This window comes from Scophthalmus maximus, chromosome 2, assembly GCF_022379125.1.
Source record: "Scophthalmus maximus strain ysfricsl-2021 chromosome 2, ASM2237912v1, whole genome shotgun sequence".
Lineage (NCBI taxonomy): Eukaryota > Metazoa > Chordata > Actinopteri > Pleuronectiformes > Scophthalmidae > Scophthalmus > Scophthalmus maximus.
In genome coordinates this window covers 16,749,957-16,772,553 of record NC_061516.1, presented here as the reverse complement: position 1 = coordinate 16,772,553, position 22,597 = coordinate 16,749,957, and the positions used below count along the sequence as shown (strand labels likewise).

Below are 22,597 nucleotides of genomic sequence, written 5' to 3'. Positions count from 1 at the left end.
TTCTCTGTAGTGATAAAAAGCTAAATTATACAAAATTGCCCACATACAATTGGGGCAGCCATAAAGGCATTAAATCGTTTTTTTGACTTTAGCACACATCAGGTTCATCCCATGTGCGAATGTATGGTGTGTGCTGGTGACAGACTCCGAGCATAATCCATTCTTCCTCTCGCTCGCCTTGTCTCTGTGTTTCCACCTCTGTCTCTCTTTGTGTCTCGCCCTGGCCACCCTCACACACACACACTGCCAACGTGAGATAGCCATGTCTGTGTCCAGTGCAGTGTGTCATGTGTGATAATCTCTGACGCATGCGTCACGTGCCAGCGGTTTTAGGGTTCCACAAGACGCCACTTATTATTGTTATCATTTTTAGACATCATCATTATCAGCTGGAGCAGATGCGACGGGTGCCTCTGCGTCATTGTTCCCCCCAAAAACCCCTAAAGCTGTCACCGCCAAAGCAAACCCACAACGTAACCAACAAAGGAGGGAAGAGAACACGTCGAAAATCACTCTGGCACTCCTTCAGCGTCCCCCCACCCCCCACCCCCATCCATCCTCTCATCCCTTTTTTTGCCTCTCTATCAAATGTTCACTTCTTTGTCTCATCCACTCTTTCTTGTTCCATCGCACTCTATCTTTTTGTGTGACACGCTCTGCCCTCATCCGCTCTCTCTGGCTGCCATTATCTAAACCACCCATCTCCTCATCTTTCTCTCAATTCCCCACTCTCATAGTCAGAAAAAATTTCACAACCTACACACGCACACACGCACACACACACCAACAGACACACACACTCACAGTGACACTGTGCTCAAAAAAATACTCTCACCCCTCCCAAAACCTCCTTCCATGTACACGCTCACCCCCTCACCACCATCATCACCACCACCTTGTACTCCCTCCAAACCCTTACTCCCCCCTCCCACACACCCTAATCCTAATCACACCACCACCACCACCGTCATCAGCCCTTATCTCACTCCACCAAATCTGCTGTGACTCAAAACAATTTCCTCTCATTTGCGATTTTACTGCCCGCCCCCGCCACCCGCCTCCTACACCTCCATCAACCCACCTACCCCCTCCAATAAACCCTCTCCACCTCCTCAATACCCCATCGCTGCCCATCCGGCGCAAACCCCACCCAAACGCACATGCACACCAACACAAACACATATACGAATGCACTCACGTACACACACGCTTAAGCGGTCGCCATTAAGAATGACGGCTCGTCATGTGTAAGCGGTGACTTGCCACTGTCATCCAGTGGAGCCCGAGAAGAACTGCAGTGTGACGTCACGGCGGACGCCAGCCCTTCTGGTTGGTGGAACATATTTACGTGTGTGTGTAATTCTGTGCGTGTGGTTGGGATGGGGGAGCCAGAGGAATACAGTTTGGTGGGTGGGTGGACCCGGTGGGCCTTGCTGCATCACTGAACCAGCAAAATGAATGAGAGCCTACACTAGGTGTCACCCCCTTCCTCTCCTGTTGGCCTCAGTTAATTTGCCTCTGTGCTTCTCTTCTCCTTTTGACCCCTGAGGCAATCAATGCAGGTGAAACTGCAAAAAATCAACCGAGCACCTGACAGTATGTTCTGCGGTATGGTCGCATGGTCCCTTGGCAGTGTTAAATGGCGGCTGAAGGAGAAGCATTTTTTTTTTGTTTCGTTTAATCCTTTGATCAAATGATAAGGAATCCGCTCAAACTTCAGTGAAGCAGCCTGATGAGGCAGTGATTTTGAGCGTTTGTATTTCAACGAGAGTAAAACAGCACCACTCTATGGGAGGTTCTCAAAGCCACAACCGGGGAGAGGAATACATTACTGATTTACTATGGCAGGAAGAATATAACACCCTGTTAGACGAGTGGACGGGATTCATGCATGTGTGTTGCTTTACAGTGATTTGCCTGAATGAGGGCCTGTGTGAGTGTGAGAAATATAAGGCTCTACGGTCTAAAGTGCATGTAGGACGTGGCCAAATCACCTTCTCCTGTTTTAACCACTCACTGTGCCAAGCACGTGATTCAGAAGGGTTGTGCTTGGTAATTTATCTCAGGTGTGTTTTGGGGCGTAACATGCAATAAACCATTCAGTGGGCCATTTTCCATTACCCTTAAAGGCCAGGTGCTGAATGGGAGGATTTAAGACAGTACAGTAAATTCAGGGGTCAGGCCATTCAGGGCTTTGTCGACCTGAAGCAAAATGTAATTCTGAAGCAGTGGGAGACCTTAACGGGAGTTGTGGAGACAACACTTTAACACCTTTTCCTTCTCTACAGAAATAAATCTTTACCATCGTTACTTCCACCTCCCGTCAACATGAAATCCTTTAAAAGTTTGTGAAAGAGTGAAGATCTGTGAGGATGCGGAGCGGCTGAGAGAAGAAGCAATCAGCTCTGTTTTGGCACCGTTTACAGTGCAGAGCTCACTGGTGGGTTTGGAGGTGGAGAGATCTGACTTACAGCAATGCCCCAGCCTACTGTACATATCTGCCCACTCTCACAGACAGAGAGCAAGGTAGGCTGACATTGCCTTGGTTATTCATTATTACCCAGGTAATTGGTTATTGATTACTCGCAGCCTTTTGTTTGTGTCTGAGGGGAATTGTACTGTACGAACATCATTCAGTTGAGGACCGACTCCTGTTTTCTTCCAAATCTCATTTCAGAATGGAAGATTTAGCGACAGAAAATGCATGTAAGGGAGTTAATGGACACTCCAGAACAGACAAATCACCCTCTCCCGCTGCTACTCGCAGCGTTGACTCATGCTGCGGATCCTTCCTGAAAGGTTTCAAGCTCTGGATACCTGTGAACTACAAGAATGAAACTGTTCAGCTTGTCAAACTGGCCGGACCTGTGGTAAGATTGTGATTAGATTCAAAAGCTGACAAGTTTATTTTATTTCATTATTAGATATGGGAACGTTTGTTTTGTTGAGGCTATGGGGTATGTATATTTCTAATACCAGCAATGATTAAGTGTAATTTGTAGTGTATGCCACTTAAAAGTTCATATTTCTGATTTGCTTGTCATTTTATTAGACTTACATTTCTGTGTATATAACAGTACATTCAATGTGACACCTGTTTTATTTTAACAGTTATTAACAACTATTGGGAGTAGTAATTGATGTAGCAATAAAAAAAAAATGCCTGAGAGGTGTCACTAGTTCAAGTGTTGGGTGTCAGTCCAAGCAAAACTTGGTCGTACTCGAATAGTATTTGAAGACGAAGAAGTTAGACATCAAAGAAATTAATATAAACTGTATTGAAATTCATTAAATCCTTCAATGAAAATAATGTCTAAATCCCTAATCAGTTCTCTCTCATGATCTCAACTTTGTAGACTTGCGTCTGAATTACTATAGCAAATGATAGTTCGTATTATTATTGTCTGAGAATTTTATCATGATGTCAGCTTTTAACAATAACATGAAATGTCCTAGTCAAGAAATTCCTGCAGAGGCCTCCAGACCTCTCAGGTCAATCATCTGTGAGACGTAACTTCTGTCAGACATGCTATACATCATACACAATATTACACATATTAAAAGATGTACTTCCTGTACTACTTCTGTAAAAACTACTTCTGTAGTACAGAATATCTTATAGAAATACGGTGCATTTGCATTTGTCTCCTCAACAGGAAATTCTGTGTGTGCCAGGGGGAAAAGAGTTGAAACATTTTGGAGAACCCAACCTGGACCCACTTTTCACTGACTTCTATTCATCGCACAAACCCCCGAGCTTGAGAGATGAGGACATTTAGTTTCCTTTTGTGCAAACCTTTTGATGCCAAAGGCTGTCAAAAACCTACACCAGTAATCACTCGACCATTTTCTAAAGAAGTAAAGAGAAGTAGTAAAGACGTTTAGAAATACAAAGGAGCAGCAGCAAAAACCAAAGCATGACATATGTCAGCTGCCGGAGCAAATAAGAACTTTTTCTTATGCCTCGAGGCCTTTTGAAAGAACTTTTCAGTGGATTTTTTCTCTTTTTTTATGAACAAAAAAACGATCAGCACTTGCATTTTGAGTGTAAAGTTTAAAGTCTGTTGAAGTTTATTCATGGCTTTACAGTCACGCTCCGGGTTTTTGTTTTTTTTCAGTTCATTTCACAGTTGATGAGCTTCCTGATCGGCTTCGTCAGCATGGTGTTCTGCGGTCACCTGGGGAAGACGGAGCTGGCCGGCGTGGCTTTAGCAATAGCGGTGAGCGAGTTTTGTGTCTGCTTGTATTGACATTTGGCTCTCAGGGATCACTGCTCATTCTCTTTCATAGCGTTGCTTTTGAATGTAACCTTTTTTTTCGCCCCCAGACATTTATTCACCCATGTCTGTATCTGTTTTCTTTCTGTACTACATGGATTTTGAATATGGATGCATCATTTCAATACAGGTGATTAATGTCACCGGTATTTCCATTGGCTGTGGTTTGGCATCAGCATGCGACACACTCATATCTCAGGTATTCCATTCCTCTTATTTATATAACCAGGTGTAACCTGACCAGATGTTGCTGTTTTCACAACATGCTGTTACACATATGTTTTCCTGTGCCCGTTTTGCCCCTTTTCCTGCACATGAGCGAGTATTATTTTGTTCTCCTGTTTCTCTGACCCCTGTCTTGCAGACTTATGGGAGTGGTAACCTGAAGCGTGTCGGGGTGATACTCCAACGGGGAGTTTTGGTACTGCTCTTAGCCTGTTTCCCCTGCTGGGCCGTCCTCATTAACACTCAGCCCATTTTGCTGGCTGTCAGGCAGAGCACCGAGGTCGCCAGGTGATCCCTTTCCACTTCCACATCACTGCATCACAGATGCAGACACCAGATGCTACGTAAACACTTATTGCCCATTAGTTATTCAGTATTATTTTTGCACTTGATTATAATTCCGCCCCCTTTTTTTCTGTCTGCCATTAAGACTCTCACAGCTGTATGTGAAGATCTTTATGCCGGCTCTGCCAGTGAGTTCAGCTTCCTCCGCCGTTTTACAAAATGTTTTTGTTTTTTTGTATCTGCTTCCCTATACGCCGCGTTGAATGCTTGTTGTGTTGCATTATTGATCTAATTAACCCCATTCATTTCCTGGCGTTGGTTTCTGCAGGCTGCCTTCATGTACCAGCTGCAGGGGAGGTATCTTCAGAATCAGGTGCGTAGAATGTCTGTAAGACCACTGGTGTGAAACCAAACAGTGACTGAAAGTTTAGAACAAGAGAAAGGAACATGCACCGTGAGAAAGGAACAAACCGCAGGTGCACTGTTGGGATTTTTGAAACAGCTTGCTGTGGTTCACAGGGCATCATGTGGCCTCAGGTGATATGCGGAGCCATTGGGAATGTTTTGAATGCGATCATCAACTACATCTTCATCAATCTTCTGGACATGGGGGTCGTGTGAGTTTTGAACCATAGTGGCTTACTGCCATGATCTTTGATATGTGAGACTAATCAGTATCAATCAAAATATATTTCATAATGTTGATTATTAATCTTTACAGTCAACTAGAGGATGTATTTGTATGAGTGACTGAAAATGACCATAGGCTTTGATGTTATTCCTTTTGTTTGATCGTCCACCAAAGTGGATCTGCAGCTGCCAACACCATCTCACAGTATTCCTTGGCTGTGTTCTTGTTTGTATATATCTGCGCCAGGGGCCTGCACAAAACTACATGGGACGGTAAGTTCAGGGGAATATTAGTATTATTATTTTATTACTTTATTATTATTTCATGACATATTTCTGGAGAGAACACTGGGGCTACTTATAAAGAAAGTAGAGACACATTTGTTTTAGTCATTTTAGAGGAATGACCTTGAAATAACTGCTCTAGTTGAATGAAAATGGTCCATGAAAGTAAGCAGAAACTCAGTTGCCCGTTCATTAGGTACACAAAGCTATTTCAGTTTAATTCAGTGTTGTGTTTTTGTTTCAGAGAGTTGTTGATTCAGCTTTCAGATCACTTTGGATGATATAGTCTGTGGTGCATACTCACAGATGTATTGATTATTTTGTCAACCCCATTCATATGCATGTCAATAATGTAATGCAGTTGAATAAACCATTTTCAAATTAATTTATTATTTTAAACTTTTATTCTTCTGATGTGATAAGTTGTAGATAAAATGAACATTTTTAAATGTTCAGCTGCACTATACACTCTCCTGCTTAGAAATGAACTGAACATGTACAAATAGAACATTATCTCTATTTCATCTACTGTGAATACTAAATTACACAGGTCTTTCAAGGAATTTCAAGAATTGCAGTTCTGTAAGTGTTCAACCTTGTTGTTTGTCGTTTAACCTTGACGCTGATGAAGACTTTTCGTAGTGCTCTGTCACTGAAATGACAGTCTGACATTTTTTAATGGGTATAACTATATTTCACTGACTCCATCGTACCTCCTAATCTCTCAGGTTGGTCCAGAGACTGTCTGCAGGAGTGGGATTCTTTCCTCCGCCTCGCCATCCCCAGCATGCTGATGCACTGTCTGGAGTGGTGGCTGTATGAGATTGCCGGGTTCCTGGCAGGCATCATAAGTGAGGTTGAGTTAGGGGCTCAGTCTATAGTTTATGAACTGGCTGCAATCGCTTACATGGTAACTCCTCTTCATTACCTTTTCTCTTGTACAATGTGTACAATTGCCAAGTGGTGGTGTTTTCATTCACCTCATCCTGTCCCGCAGATTCCGATGGGTTTCTCTCTCGCTGCCAGTGTCCGGGTTGGAAATGCTCTCGGTGCTGGGAACACAGAGCAAGCCAAACTATCCAGCAAGGTCTCCGTCATCTGCGCATGTATGGATCAAATATGTACCTTGACGAACTGAATCTATTCCACAGTGACCAAATAGTGCCAAGTTACACTAATAAGGTTTTCTTTTTTTATTTAGTCACGGGACATGTTTGTCTATTTAAATGTCTCGACAAATCTTCCACTCTCTCCGTCACTTTTTATTTCAAAATATTCTTCCTGATGCTTTCATACATTGTCCGCCACCCTTGATTAACGTGACGTGTTTTTTAATGCCCAGCTATCGTCTCATGTTTCATTGGAGCCTGTCTCGGTGTGTCTAAGGATGTGATCGGTTACATTTTCACTACAGAGAAGTATGTGCTAATTCTGACACGTGTGCAACATTCGTTGGTGTGTGTATTCTACGCTCAGAAACAATAACTAACAGGATTGTATAATATTAACAAGAAAAGTCAGCTTGGATTTTTCTTTTTGTTTTTTTTGCACTGTCACTACCACCGGAATGGTAGATGTCGTTATTTCAGTGAAGCATATTTTGCACTGACCTGTCTATGGCATTTTACTTTCAGAGACATTATTCAAAGGGTGGCAGATATCATGAAGCTGTATTGTTTCATCCACATTGCTGAGGCCTTTGCGGTGAGAACCATTACTGTACAGGTCACTTTATCCCGCTGGAAAAGAAACAGTTTTTTAGACTTCTCTTTGTTTTACCTCCACAGGCTGTGACAGGCGGTATCGTCCGGGGAGCAGGGAAGCAAATGATTGGCGCTGTGTGTTCTTTGGTGGGTTTCTACTTCATTGGGTTTCCCATTGGAGTGTCTTTGATGTTCCCTGCCAAAATGGGGATAGTAGGTGAGCAAAGATGAAATGTTTATCAATTTAAATAAAAGTCTTACCTAATATTAATTATCCGCCCTCTTTCCATCTGTGTTGCAGGTTTGTGGTCTGGGTTTTTAATTTGTGTTGTGGCACAGTCCACATTCTTTGTAGTTTTCCTGTGCAAACTAAACTGGAACAAAGTCACTGAGGAGGTGAGTAATTCCGGAGCTGATTCACTGAATATCCTGATCTCTCTTCTAGACAACAACTACTACTGTTCTGTTTCTTCGTTGTTGTTTTTTTAATTACTCAAAACATGGATTACGTTTTATTTAAATTTCTATGAACAGGCACTGGTGAGAGCGGGAGTCGACATTACAAAGCGGAACAAAGTCTTTGGGATAGAAAATAATGGTAAACATAAGAGACTCAGGGGTACTGTGCATGTGGACGTCTTGCGCGCAACCAGCCTTAACAATACATTAAATCTCTCTCACACAGCCAAGGAGTCTGGTGACAAACAGAACCACATAAAGACCAGTCGGTCCAGTTCAGTGAGTCCAGAGGCGAGGGATGAATCGCTCGGTGAAGGTCAACAGACTTCGCATGACGTGCGTCTGTCCGTCAGGCAGCTGCTGGTGCGACGCGGGCTCGCTGTACTGTCCATGCTCATCATCCTCGCTGCTGGAGTCTTCATCAGTGAGCTGCTCATCAGACTGCTACAATTAGACGAGTGACCTTTGTCAGGCCACGTACATGCAGCACAAATCAATGCTCTGTGCTTCTGACTTTGAGTGTACAGACGTACAGTGTTTGTGTTGAGCATTGAAGTACTTAGCAGGAACACAAGCAGTGAGACAACGCGGAGTCAAGAATACAACTGTACCACAATATGTCAATATATTGTACAAAATGTCAGACTGTTTATTTAGAATAAAATAATAACTGGCATTTACACAAGTCAAACATATTCAGTTTTTTTTCTGTGCATTAACTAAGTGGAGCTATAGCTCAGTTTTAAAATTGTGAAAGGTTATAAAAAGTTCACGAGGTTAATTCATTTATTAATCTCTCTTACTTTAATCTATTCAACAGTTCAGACCCAATTTACATTTGCTGTTTTGGAAAAATCTACAAAATACCGTGAAGGTATGTTTCCTTCAGTATAGATACATGCTGCGTAAGAAGGGCTCTCCAGTCAAGACACTGACAAAATATACTGTATGTTCTCATCCTGCAGTATATAGTCGGAAAATATGCCACAAATAGAAATAGGATGATTAAATTCTATGTTTAGGCTACAGCGCATCTGTGGGTGTGTGCTTTCATCATCAAAGACGGAAAAAACGCTCTTTTTCCTGGGTTTATTTTGCTTCCCTTTGATCCGTGTCGCCAAATTTGTTGATAATGAAAAGTCTGTGTGCTCACGCTGCAACATGCTGGCCGGATGGAGACATGTCAAACTGAGCAAATCAACCACCTCTGTGCAGGAGCAGGCAACAATAGCTAGCTTCGGCTTGGAAATAAAGAATCCAGTCCAAGGGCAAATAAGGAACCACATATGATATTCTGAATTGCATACATCTATGTTGTTGCTGCGCAGATCCTTGAAAGCTGTCGCTTTACATTTTGATGAATACGCTCATTGCTTTTCTTCCGGACAATTAGAAAAAAAGATCAATCCCATTTTCATAATCTATCCGTTGGCTTTGCTTAGTTTAACACAAAAACTACAAACAGCCAGAATCCAGCCTGGCTTTGCCAAATGAAAACAAAAACTATAAATAGCAATGATTAATATGTTATGATATGTGTAACATGTCTTGTTTGTGTAATCTGCACTGGGAAACAGATTCTGATAATGTCAGACAGGGTCGGGCTAGCTGCTTCTCTTGTCTCCGGGTTACAGTAAGCCAAGCTAACAGACGTGTGAGTGGTATGAATCTTTTCATCTAACTCTACGTCAGAAAGTGAATAAGTATATTTGCCAAAATGTTGAATCTGTTCCCCCTCATGCTTCTGTTATATAATAATAATGTTATTTATCAGCTATAGGAATAATCATTTACTCATTCAGTCTAATTCTAATTTAGTCCACAGTCTTCTGAAGCGGGATTTTTTTATCTTGCACGGTGCAGAGAATCCACTGCATGCCTTGGTTTTTTCCTTTCAGCAGGTGCTAACTTCAAAAAACGCTTTCACCATCAAGGTCCCTAAAAAAAATTCCACCCACAAGCCACCGCACTCTCCTGACAGCCACCAGCACTGGATTGCAAGAGAGTGACGTTTGCAACAGTGGCATGAAAACTTGCATATCAATATATGGTTACTCAACATTTAAATAAGGCTTGACTCACATATGGTTAAATCCTTGTCTGAGCCTCAGTCTTGCTCATCAGCGAAGACATTGCCTCGAGCTCCTCACAGAGACTGTAATCTCGGCCTGCTCACCTCCAGAGACTGCAATCAGTAACACGCTGTGGTGTCATTAACAAGTGACTGTGTGAAGATTTGCCATCAGTATTATTCCACTAGAACTTGTGATACAGTAGCTTAAGGAATCTCATATTAACTTCTTTGTTGTGTTGCTGTGCAATACAATGACAACTGGGATTTAATAAAATGGGACATAACAGCGGCCATTTAAATTATGGCTGCAGTTATTCATTCTGCATATTAGAATTCTATGCCCATCAGATGTCGTGATGCTGTGATGTTAACAGCAGGGCTTCAATAATTTCCTTTAACTGCATATGTACAAGAAGCTAGAAAATAAACATTCAGACTATTAACAATGGCGCAACAGGGTTTTTTGGTTTTTGCAATCCATGATACCTGAATCTTTACTGTGGGTTTTTTTTTATCATCACATACTTTTAAAGTCATTTTTTATTGATTAGCTTACTATCAAAGTACATTATATTATTGGCCCTAGATATACAGTAAAAGTAACTACCTTTTATATTAATCAATCACCTTTGTCCTGAAGATATCATAATGATAACAGAAGGCAATGCAGTGATATATAGCTTACTCATATAGACCATTATATATTTACATGTAATAAGTGTAAATTTAATATTGGATATTTACAATCAATTTTGTACTTGGGGTCAAAACACGAGAAAATGATTTAAGGTAAGCAAGAAATACGTCATATCACTATCAGTGCAATATGTGATTCAAAACAAAAAATAGGCTCAAAAATCAAGGGCTATCAGGGGACAAACATCTGTTCCTTGATGCCGACATGGTCCCTTAGTGAGGTATTTATAGCTAATGTGTCTTCTTGTCCAAGATGAGCACCTATAGCGGAGCACATCTGAAGTTGAACATGATCTTTGTGACAAAACCTTTATTGATACTGCCAGTCACAGTCTATTTTGACACGGCCTCTGCCTTCTGTGGATTTTCTTAGCAGTACAGAGCGAAGAAATCCTTGAAGGTATGCAACGCTTTTTGTTTGTCCTCCAGTGATAAATGGTCTGTTCGAGAAAACTGTCTTCAGCCCCTTGTTGTCTACATTCAAAGGTCAAAGATCAGCTCAGAGGTCTGTGGTCAGGTCCAGAGGAGACACTGTTGCATGAGTGGAGACATTGGGCCAGTTCAGGGTCAAGTTGGCCCTGGTCTGACCAGAGGGCTCTGGTGTAGGCAAAGCGATGTGGAAAGCAACACCGACGGCCAAAATAAGAAATGAAACCAAGAAGGCGAGTCCTCGACGTAAGATCAGCTGAGTGACTGAGAGCAGTGCTTGAGGTTTGGTGTTTGAAGCATCCCCCTCCATACACGCTGCATTAGCCTCATGTCCTGCTTTCAGCTCCTGATCCCGGGTGTCGACTGGACTGTAGCCATCTGCTTTGAGAACTACTTCGCTGTCCGACTTGGCCTTCAGGGTGCAAAGATGCTGCTGTTAATCAGTGTGTGAGTAGATCAAGAATGATGCAAATAACACAAACGCAGAAGTGAGAACAGTCTGCTGAGCGCATGCTCCACGTATTCACTTACTGTGTTAAGGCAGTCAGAGACATCAGTCACCATCGCTTCATTCAGCACTATACTAACTGGGCGTTTCCTTATGACGACCACTTTTTGTCCGGCCCGCTGCCTAGCCTGAAAGCACATTAGATTGATTCATGCAACACATGAACCAGTTACATTTTTATTCATGTAGGAAAAACCTTCAGCTCTGATTTCAGATTTGTTACCCCTAACCTCCACTTTTCCTTTCAAAAGCCTTTATTTATAATTATTTTGTGGCATGCTTGAGTGTGCATGTGTCTATGCAATGCTATAACATGGAGACGAAAATGTGAAGGAATGATGTTAAACAAATGAAACAAAACAAAAGTTTTAAATACTGAAAAATTCACTTGGTAATGCAAAAGTCCTGCAGGGAGGCCAGAATGTACTGATGGGGCTGCCACCTAGTGGCGGCACGAAATTCACTTGATAAGTTTTATTTGACAATCTCACTCACATTCCTGTTGCCAGTCCTTTTTTAAAGAGATGTTTGAATATTTTACAGTAAGGTAAGAAGATCCTACCTTTTGTGTGACTTTCTCCCAGTTGAGTTTGAAGATTAGAACGAGAAAGAAACCCAACTCTAATAAAATACATGTGAAGAGACCCAGAAAGAAGCCTGGACATGGAGACACAAGAACACATGCTTTAGAGAAATATCTTCACATGCATACTAGTAAGAATTAAGCCACACAAGCAGTTGAGGTACTCAGGCAGAGCAGCATTGAGCTACAAGCTGACATTAGCATCTTAACAATAACATTACTAATATGCTGATGTTGAACAGGTAATATTCATAATGTTAACCATCTTAGTTTAGTTTAATCCGGCAGCAGCACTAAGCACAAACTAAAATTTGGATTTGATCATTGTCAAGCTGGATGAAAAGTAAGGTGGTCACCAAAGCGATTAGAATTCATGCTGAAGGGAACTTGTACAGTACACTCATCTAAACATATTGCATATCTGCATGTTAAATCTAAACATATTGCATATCTGCATGATAAATCAGAGCCAAACTTACAGCTCATAATTAAAATTACACCCTGAACTACTTTGAAAGTCCTCAAATGGCCCATTTACTACCACAAAGTGGATTCATTCAATCACCCACAAAGGAGTCATATAAAACCTTCTAAGGAAGTACACAAATAGGCTGCTTGTCACAGTTCCTCATGGAAAAAAACCACAAAGACACACAACTCACAAGGTCAGAGTGTGAACCAGCAGACTAACTTGATTTTAGATCAAGTTCATTTTTAATAACTTAATTTAAATTACTAAATATTTTTAAAATATTTTTATAATCAAGCTTCTTTTCAGAAAAAAACACGTCTTAAAGTAGTGAATGAACCAAGACTTCTTTTCATATACTGTAATGTAGAAAATTAACATGATGTCCCAAAGACAGGACAGATGACATGCCAGAGTACCAGTTAGCAAAGGTGCCCTGCTCAGTATAAATTACATGTATAGCGTATTTGCAGAAACATACACAGATGGAGTGGGTATTACCTAATATTCTCAGCTCGGCAGCAAACATCAGAGCTATTCCAACTGGCAGGCCGATGCAGTAGTAACAAACCAGGTTGGACAAGGCAGCAATTTTTTGCATCCCAGCTCCTACAAGAATCCCTGAGCAGACACACTGAAAACAAGTGCACATTGGAACAAAGAAAAGAGATATTAATTCAACAAAACGAGCGAACATCTCTGTGTAAGGTATTCATCACGAGGGTTCAAAATAAGTCGACAAGATAATCGGTCCTGTCATAATAACATACCAGAAGCCCATCAAAGAATTGTTGAAATGGGTAGACCGAGAGGTTCTCTGACACAATCGCCACAATTTTGCTACAAATAGTGGAGAAATATCGTCAGAAACAATAGTCGCCTAAAAACGGTACAGTACTGAATTAATGTTGGCGTGAAACTCACTCATCAGAGGTAAATATGTGGCCAACGACGGACTTACAGCCAGCAATGACGATACCCTGGAACACGGCAAGCACTCCTGTAGCCAACACATTACATATGGGATAAGACTTGCCTTTCAGATCCACATAAATATTAATCGCATTTGAGAAGTTGAATTAGCCTGCATTGTATTTATGTATTTTCTTATTGCTTTAACAATTAAAACATGTACACTGAGCTCAGTCTTGGTGTTGCCCACAGGAGAGGTTAGATACAGTAAGCATAAACCTACAGCACATCAGAGTAGTCTGGTTATACTGTATTATAAGAAATGACTGCATCTGCCCTTATGATTGTGTGTTTCATACCTGCTAGAACCAGGGCCACTTTGCATGTGACTTTGGCCCTGGAAGTATCTCCGGCCCCCAGAGCATTGCCAACTCGCACACAGGCAGCTGCATGGACCCCTAGAGGGAACTGTAAAGACCCAGCATTGGTTTGCGCTATTGTATTTCCTCATTAACAACAGTATATCCATCAGCCCAGCACTTCTGTGCTGAGTTTTAAGTGAAGATAGACTAATTGGCTCCTGGATCTAGGTCCTTAAAGACATTGGAGTGGAATATATCTTCTAATTGAAAGTAAATAAGCCCAAATTACCATTCAATGATAATATATGGACATCGTCAAGTGTACAAATGGGTGATACGTACCATATATGTTATGGTTCCTATTTCGTCCAAAATATGCAGGGCAGCAAGATCCAACTCGCCAAGTAAACCTGATATGATGAAGGTCAGATTCAGAAATTGACAGACTTTTGTCACGTGCCTAAAAGCTTTAGCAAGAAACTTAGCACAAAGGTTTTGACCAAACACATTAAGGAAACTGCTGCCAGCCTGATTAAGTGGATGACGGAAGATGTTTGGCCAGATTCCTTACGTGTACACATGGTATTTTGATAGTTAGACTCAATAACGTAAAAAAAATATTGTGTAAACTTTTTGCATCAAATACCCTCCCAACACTTACCTGCAAGTAAACTGCCGACTTCCCAGATCCACCATTCAAAGCAGACCATAAATGCACTGGGGATGGCCAGCTTCATATAGGAGCCCCATTCCTGCAAACAGTCGGTGGACCAGCCTGCAGATAGTTTCACACAGAATCATTTTCAATATGGCCTGTAGAGGACAACAGATGACTGAAGATAATAATGCTTAAATGCATCGTCTGTCTTTTGGCCTAGATGAGTGGCAGAAACTCTGCAGTCATGAAGTATTTGATATTCATATTTGTGTGTAAAAGTTTACCTCCCCACGTCTGCTGATGGAGCTTCTTCCATCTGATGTAACTATACAACAGCAGACAGATGACGATCTGAGAGAGGCTGTTAGCAATTGCGGACCCACTGCAAACACACAAGGCAGAATATCATTACTCATATTGAAAGGATGTCCGTTGGCATCCATCCCCAAGGCAAAGGACTTCACACTGAAGAGTCACAGTACATCAGCATTGAGACAGTTAAAGTTGTTGTGGTTTGAGCACACTCCATGTCTGAATGTCTGATCCTTGAAAACTAACAGGAAAAACCACAGAGGCCTGATTGGATGTTGTATGAAATGTTTGTCCAGCTGCACTGAGATCAACTCCTGTCAGAGCTCTCCCTCCTGATTTTACTCTGGCTCCCTCTCCAAATAAAGTACAAAGATAATAAACACCAGTGTAGGGCCCACTCAATTTTAACAGATAATATTGTTCTTCGATGAAAATTTACAGGCTAATGAGCTATGTGACCTGCTGCCCCCTTCTTTTCGAACTCCTAGCTGTTCATCAGGCCCCCAAGGCCTCTCCTCTCTGAAAAGTTCAGAGGAGAGACAAGTTTCTCTGCTTGAAATGCGACAGAGGCTTAACTAGTTCATTTTATTGGTCATTGCACTTGAAGCCTGACACCCAGTGAAGTTGGTGCATGGAAAATGAAAAGGTAAGAGGAAGCAGCACTTACATGACGCCCAAGTCGAGGCTGAAGATTAGGATGTAGTTGATCCCTAAGTTAAAAATGTTTGCTGCGGCTGCTGTGTACATCTGAGGAAGAATAATCCCCTGCCAAACAAAAAAGGCCATGCGCAATCAACAAATCTGTGGAGGTAGTTTCACCATTCCCTTTACTTTTTTGGAGGGGGAAGTGAAATTATATGCAGCAGTGCTGTAGTTTACTCCAAGGAACTTACTTGGTTTTGCAGGTAGGCGACCAGAAGCTGGTGCAGGAACATGGCCTGTATCAGGGAGAGAGAAAGGTCAATCGTAACAGGATATAAATTGGCACACATCTCAGAAACCATACATTAAAAGTGTGAAAGTGTTATTTAGCTACTTAATCAGTACTACTTTATGGATTGACCGTATACAACTCATCTGTTTTCAGTTGTCTATGTGTGAACAGGGTTAACATGATGATAATGTGATAAAAACTATTATTGGGAACATTCCAATTACAACAATTGATTTGAGCTTGATTATCTCAATCAGTACATCATGATGGACGAAGATGGATCACTGCAGCATTTATACGACTTGATCAGATTCTAAGAATAGAGCATTTCCAGACTTCCAGACAGGCATTTACCTTTAACAGTTTTATGCCCTTTATTGCAGTTACTCATGCTTTTCCATAATCACTTTTATTTTATGCACCACGAAGTTCGTCGAGAGATTGGATTTATTCTACACAGACACTATGGCTAGCATTTGAAGATTACATTTTTCATCAAATGAATTAATCAACACATTGTATAAGAAACATTTTGTCTTTTGCCTGCAATTATTTTTGCATTTATGCATTCATGCTCTGAAGATATTTCCTTTTGGCTTCCTCACATCCTTCAAGCTACATCCAAAAAGCATAATTTAATTTAGGTTAATGTTGAATTTGGGGCATTTTCAAAGAAACAATTGTCAGATTATTTACATGGCCAGGTTATAGTGTGCATGGTACTGTATTTTAATATTTCACTGAACGACACTGTAACACAGTCAGTCTTTGATTTACTGAAAGACTCTGTTTGAGTTATTAAATCATCACTTTCAGACAAAGACATCACCACAAACTTCCATTGCCTCTTTCCCCACTTCGCCTCTTATTTTAGGGTTCTGTTTGCACCTAAACTTAATTTGCATTTGGTACTTTGTAATACTGAGCCTACAGTTTATCTCACTGTGCCAATACTGTAGCTCAAGTACTGTAACTGCAGAACATTGCATTATACATCGTGTATTAAATAAGGCAGTAAAAGTTTTATTCCCCTGGGGGAACATTACATTTTGAGAGTAGGGGAGTGTTTCAGTTTAGCGCACTTACTGGAACAGCTGGTAGAAATAGCATCACATAGAGATAAGCAATTCTGAAGGAAAATGAAGCAATATCAATTTAGTACAGCAACGAATATTTCCCTTTGTGCTCAGACATCAACCTGTATTTGCAAATCTATGTCATATGTGTCTGTTCACATTAGTCTTCTACTTTGTGCAATTATTCCCTCAAAATGAAATAAATAAAATGATAGGAATCTAATTATAATGTTCATGGATTCACATATCATGTCTGGAGAGGCAATGCAGAATATTCACATTACATATGTTTAGGTGTAGGGAAGCATAAATGCACGTGTTTCCATAAATGCAATGTATCTATACAAATTCTACATAAATGTACACGCAAAGCGGTACTTAAACATAGCCACATAAAATGCCTCTGTACAAACTAACAAACTAATTGACATTGACCCTGTCAATAAGATAATAACAACCATATAACTAAATATAAAGATATGGGTCTTGTTGTTTCTTTTCCTTAAACAAACTAACAAGCAGTTTGTCTTGGGGGAAATTTGAAGACAGTGTATCAGTGTACCTCGCAACCTCCTCCTCTTGGTGCATGAGGAGTAGCAAGTTGTAAGAATTGATGAGAACAGCCCAACAGGGCAGACAGAACAGCAACAGGATCAGTGAACTCCTTTGGAGAATTACTCCCACACGTTTCATGTTCTTACTGCCAAATGTCTGCAAGACAAAACAACAACAACAACAACAATAACAACAACAACAGAATCTAATTACACAGCTTCAAACGCACAATACGAATAAGGTGCAGATAATGTGGTTTGCTCACCTGAGAAATCAGTGTGTCACAAGCCAAAGCGAGGCCATGGCCTGTTGCAGTGGTGGTCACGTTAATGACCTGACATATGGAAAATCAGACACACACAAAACAGAAAACAAAAACTGCAACTTAGGTTTTGTTTATTTTGTTCATGTCTGTAACTTTGAGCATTACATACATTAATGTAATGTCTAGACGCTCTAACATTGGGGGGTTTTTTGTGTTCATTTGGAAGTAAATGGCACTCCACCATGTCCACAAGGCCTGTAATCTATAATCTCAAGCGTCCTTGGTGCACCACTCCTGCTCAGTTCACAATCCTATGAAGATGAATGGTGCCAAGGACTTGAAACTTTTGCAGTCCCTTGGTGACCAAGGGGTTTAGGGGGCTCTTACCATAAATGACAACATCTCAGATTCAAATCCAGCTAAGCAGAAACTGTATTACATTTTCCATTTCTCACAACCCTTTCTTCCTTGTTGTCTCAATGCTCTAACAATGGCATTAAATAACCCACAAATATTGCAAAAAAAAGAGATTATTGACTCGTGCCTTCTGCATGACTTAAATGCCTCTGAGTATTAGCACACTTAGTCAACGATGGCTCAGTTCGATGCATACACCCAGTGGAAAAAAATTACATAATTTGTACCCTGTTAAGCATGATGGCTTGTTATAGACTGGATGGTTGTAAGCTCCAATCAAGCAAAGGTTCAGCAGACACTGTAGAGAACCACCCTGTCTGTTCATTTAATCTAATGGATGTTTTACAATCTTTTTCCAGGTCTGCTCACTCAGAACTAAATGGTAGACCATGGTTACATTTGCACCTTTAAAGTGAAAAGGTTGACACTCCATCCTGCTGGTTATCAACATCCCTGACCGCCACTTGAGTTCAGCATTTTGTGTAAGTTTTCCAAACATTGACAGATATGTTTGCTAATCAAGGTGAACAATTATTCTGGGGCTGATAAATTCTATGTGCATCAATAATGTGGGACTGAATTACGTTCTTGTCGTCCTTTAGCTCAACATGTTCCTGCTGCTAGTTCTGGGTCATGCAAAAGACATTTCCATCTCAATGATATTTCCGGCCTGAATAGAATCTAAAATTTCAGTTTGGTCGAAGACACTTTTCTCAACGCTGAAAATAAAACTGTTTTTCCCTTCAAAAGTCTCACGAAACCACTTGAAAAGTTGCTGTCTATTAGTGCAGAAGTTAGTGTCAATGTAGCTTGAGAACAAACATGATATTTGTAATTGTGGAAGAGAGAAGAAAAAGAGAGTGTTGTCATAAAACGTAAAAGAGATGGGTGACCAAACATTAAACACAACAACACAGGAAGGACATTAATGAAGAGACATTATCATTTAGGGGAACCTACTCAAATCCTATGAAGCCTTTGACTTGAACATTTTACGGTATAAGGCATGTATTGACATCATCTGATCATCTGATCCCACAACCTCACCACCACAAGGTGGCCAAGCAAACCAACGGGTGGAGGCTGTGAATTTGTGCAGTCTAACACTGCGAGGAATGAGAACAAATCAAACAATCAAACAAACTCACAGTGATGTATCCAAACCTTAAGGGGTCTGTGGCCGCTGAATGTGGCCAGACCTTTTTTTGGGGGGCGCAGAGTTCACACATTATTCTAAGACACTCTTTGTAACCTTGTTGTCACACTAGTGAAAAATGATGTCACTCTCTGTTGATTGATTAGGACAACCAAATGAGGGATTAGCGACAGTAGGGACTCCTCCAGTGGGTTTTTGTGTTTTCCTTCAATTTGTCATCATCTCTATATATGTATCTTGAAACCAGGGAGATAATGTTCTGAACTACATGAGGCCTGAGGGTGTGCAGACATCTGGTCCTGTTTTGAAGCAGGATTTGTCAGCCTGATCAATTTCCCGAAGACTCGTGTAAAGGTCTTGCGTGTTTGTAAAAGATGATGGATGTCATTTAGAAAAATGTTGCGCTAAATGAAATGACTTTTTTCTGCTTGAGCAGTTGATTGCACAACTTTTTTTGTTTTCCATGTGTTCACAACTTGAGACATGGCAGGTGCTGGTGTGAGTTCTTTGTCCTAAATTGCACCCTGTTGGAATCTTTATCAATGTCAGCAGTGTTGTTGAGTCCCTGTGACAGTTTGGTGTATATTGAGCAGCAGACACCACATCGCAGCAGTAAATGAGGACCTATGACATTGGCTCCTATACCTTCAGAGCTTCAGAAGAAGTTGTCGTAATATTTATAGCAGTAGTAGTATTAGTAGTAGTATAAAAAGTATAGCAGTGGGACACTGCTTTCTAACAATTTTTCTATGTTACTGTAAGTGGGAAAATTGGTCTATATGCCACAATGAGTGTTGGTAGTACCGCTGAGGCCAGTGCGAATCCAGCCAGTTCTGCATTGCCAATGTGACCACACATTATGGTGGTAACAAACGGCAGGAAGAAGTTCAGAATGCGAGACAGCAGCTGTAGAAACAAACAGAGAGAATCAACTCAATACCAAACAGCCCATCACTGATCATTGGTCCGTTTTAAGTTAAAGAGCATTGTTGTGTATTCGCCAAGCACTGACTGCCAGATAATATTCTATGAGAGTTCACATTCAACAGTTAAACTCTGCATTAAAGGATTACAATTGTATTACAGTTGTCGCACTATGTGACCAACCCATCAACCCCACCCCCACCCCCACCACCACCACCACCACCAGCAGCACTTCAACTTTCCCCTACTCACCAGTGGGCCTGTTAGCTTTAAAACCTGTTGGAGTTCCTCTCTGTAGACCGGTGGCAGCCAGCGTCGCAGGCAGGCACTCTGAAACAGTTTGGAGCTGACTCCTGCCACGGCCTCGTCTCCCTCAACCGCTGCCATCTTGGCAACGGGCAACCCAGCAGTGGGCGCCGGGCCCGGCGAGGGTGGTGCAGGTTCCGGGGAACCCGGCTTCTCCATTCAAACACAGGGAAAGAAGACAGATGCGAGAGAGAAGGGGGAGAAAAGCTACGGGACATGGGAGGGAGGGAGGAAGGGAGGGAGTGGGGAAAGAGAGAGCAAAGTTAAGCGGGGCAGCAGATATGGGTTTAGTTACACAAGCACATGCACTTCTTGAAAGTTATTGATTAAATGGGAGAATGAATACGGGAGTGATGAAAAGAAAAAAGAGACTGATGAGGGTCAGAGCAGGGCTGATGAATGTTTGTTGTTAATAGATAGTGATTGAGTGAGTAAGTTGGTGAAGACTTTTTGAACATGTTTCATTAACATATGGAGTGTGTGTGTGTGTGTGTGTGTGTGTGTGTGTGTGTGTGTGTGTGTGTGTTCTTGCAGGGCTCAACAGTAATCTGATGAAGAATGCCTGTTTGCACTCTACACACAAGGAGCTCTGATGGCATAAATGCTGCAGGCTTTGATTAATTACTAACATGTTTTACAGGTTACAGGTGCATGTTTTATGTTTGTGCCTGAAACAAGTATTGGCCACTGATCTTATCTGCCTCTAACTGTACTTTGACCACTGACTTTATTCATGCCATCCTCTGCTCACTGAGCTGCATTGGACCACAGAGCTCAGTAACGTAAGCAATTATTCAGCAGCTTCTGTCTTCAACATACTCAACTCTAGCTACATCATCAAACACTTATTGACATTTAGTATGACACGAGACACAAACATCAATCAGTTTACATAGTAAAAACTGAAGACACCCCTGTGTGTGTGTGTGTGTGTGTGTGTGTGTGTGTGTGTGTGTGTGTGTGTGTGTGTGTGTGTGTGTGTTGTGGGTAGATGGGGTTAAGTCTGTTGAGTAAATAGGTTACTAGCTAGTCAATTGTGCAACATCATATAGCAATATTTTTTTAAGTGCAGGTATAAGAAGCTGACAAAGACTGAATATTACGAACAAACTTTAAAAAGAAAAAACTCCAATGCATGCTCAGTCAAAAACAAATGAGATTTATTCACAGAGAAGGTATAAGAAGCTGTCAAAGACTAAAAACAGATACAGGCCTAACTGTTAAAGAAACTTAAATTGTGAGCTCTCTTGGGAGAGAGGAAAAACCAACATTTTCTGAAATGTGTGTGTGTGCTTTGTGAAACTTTGTGTTTACTAAAATGTTGCTGTTTTTTCTGAAATGTTCTGTTGTATATTAACACGCATGACCACCATAGAAATTCCCCTGGCAACATGACAGACATCACTAAATTGGCATTCTTGCTAACTCTGGCATATTTAAGTTTGGTAGTTAATATTAAAGTTCCTTAATGTGCTCTTTTACTGTCAAATAAACAAACAAATTGAAATAAAATAGATATATTTTTGGAAAAATAATCTTACAACTAATGAAATGAAATATTAGTTACGATTAGTTATAGTAAGAACCTACACATACCTTAATCAAAGGGTGTAGATGCATCACACTGAGATACTGAAAGACTCCTGAATGAAAAACATGAATGATCAAATTCATAAGCTGTTGGACTCATTGACTGACTGCGGCTGAAGAAACCCTCTTCACTTGATCAATGCCTCTCTCTAGTGGGTAAGAGAGGGAGGGCAGCTGGAAACATGCACATACACACACACTGTCACTTTACTCCCAATGATTGATGGCGGCATCTGTGTGAGGCAGCTCAACCGTTTGCTGTGCAGAAAAAAACATTTAAGGTTAATAAGGCTACTTAACATCACAAAGCCGAATCAGAAGATTTAAATAATTAATGAAATAAGCGCTGCTGTGTGTACATTTAGCAAAGCCCCTCTCTCAATATGCGATAAAAGAAACAGTTGGAGCTGAAAAACGCTGAAAGGAAAGCTGGCAAAATAAAAGATCACGGACCATGTGAATGCTTAATAGTTAATAGGCGTATAATATCACTGACCCATAATCCCA

General features: G+C 41.1%; 2 protein-coding genes across 4 annotated transcripts; one reads left to right on the top strand and one right to left on the bottom strand.

Moving 5' to 3' along the window:
* Positions 1–2,218: 2,218 nt before the first annotated feature.
* LOC118301066 (multidrug and toxin extrusion protein 1) lies at positions 2,219–8,555 on the top strand. Of its 2 annotated transcripts, none has more exons than XM_035626146.2 (17): positions 2,219–2,526; positions 2,678–2,870; positions 4,119–4,220; positions 4,408–4,476; positions 4,642–4,790; positions 4,933–4,975; positions 5,116–5,160; positions 5,307–5,404; positions 5,593–5,690; positions 6,431–6,612; positions 6,700–6,808; positions 7,045–7,120; positions 7,337–7,406; positions 7,490–7,622; positions 7,707–7,801; positions 7,940–8,003; positions 8,091–8,555. In XM_035626146.2, the coding sequence occupies exons 2-17, from the start codon at positions 2,679–2,681 to the stop codon at positions 8,324–8,326; spliced, it is 1,761 nt and encodes a 586-aa protein (XP_035482039.2). In that variant the 5' UTR covers positions 2,219–2,526; position 2,678; the 3' UTR covers positions 8,327–8,555. The 2 variants fall into 2 exon arrangements, with proteins under 2 accessions (XP_035482039.2, XP_035482040.2); XM_035626147.2 differs by having other exon boundaries at positions 2,219–2,564.
* slc47a1 (solute carrier family 47 member 1) lies at positions 8,485–22,228 on the bottom strand. Of its 2 annotated transcripts, XM_047329453.1 has the most exons (18): positions 22,097–22,228; positions 20,447–20,707; positions 20,075–20,176; positions 17,698–17,766; positions 17,440–17,588; positions 16,888–16,930; positions 15,761–15,805; positions 15,535–15,632; positions 14,840–14,937; positions 14,559–14,672; positions 14,240–14,307; positions 13,895–14,003; positions 13,548–13,623; positions 13,394–13,463; positions 13,125–13,257; positions 12,134–12,228; positions 11,595–11,699; positions 8,485–11,475 (listed from the first exon to the last, which is right to left on the bottom strand). In XM_047329453.1, exons 2-18 carry the CDS (start codon positions 20,657–20,659, stop codon positions 11,134–11,136), a joined length of 1,929 nt encoding a protein of 642 aa, XP_047185409.1. In that variant the 5' UTR covers positions 20,660–20,707; positions 22,097–22,228; the 3' UTR covers positions 8,485–11,133. The 2 variants fall into 2 exon arrangements, with proteins under 2 accessions (XP_047185409.1, XP_047185403.1); XM_047329447.1 differs by lacking the exon at positions 22,097–22,228 and having other exon boundaries at positions 20,447–20,746.
* Between the last annotated feature and the right edge of the window lie 369 nt (positions 22,229–22,597).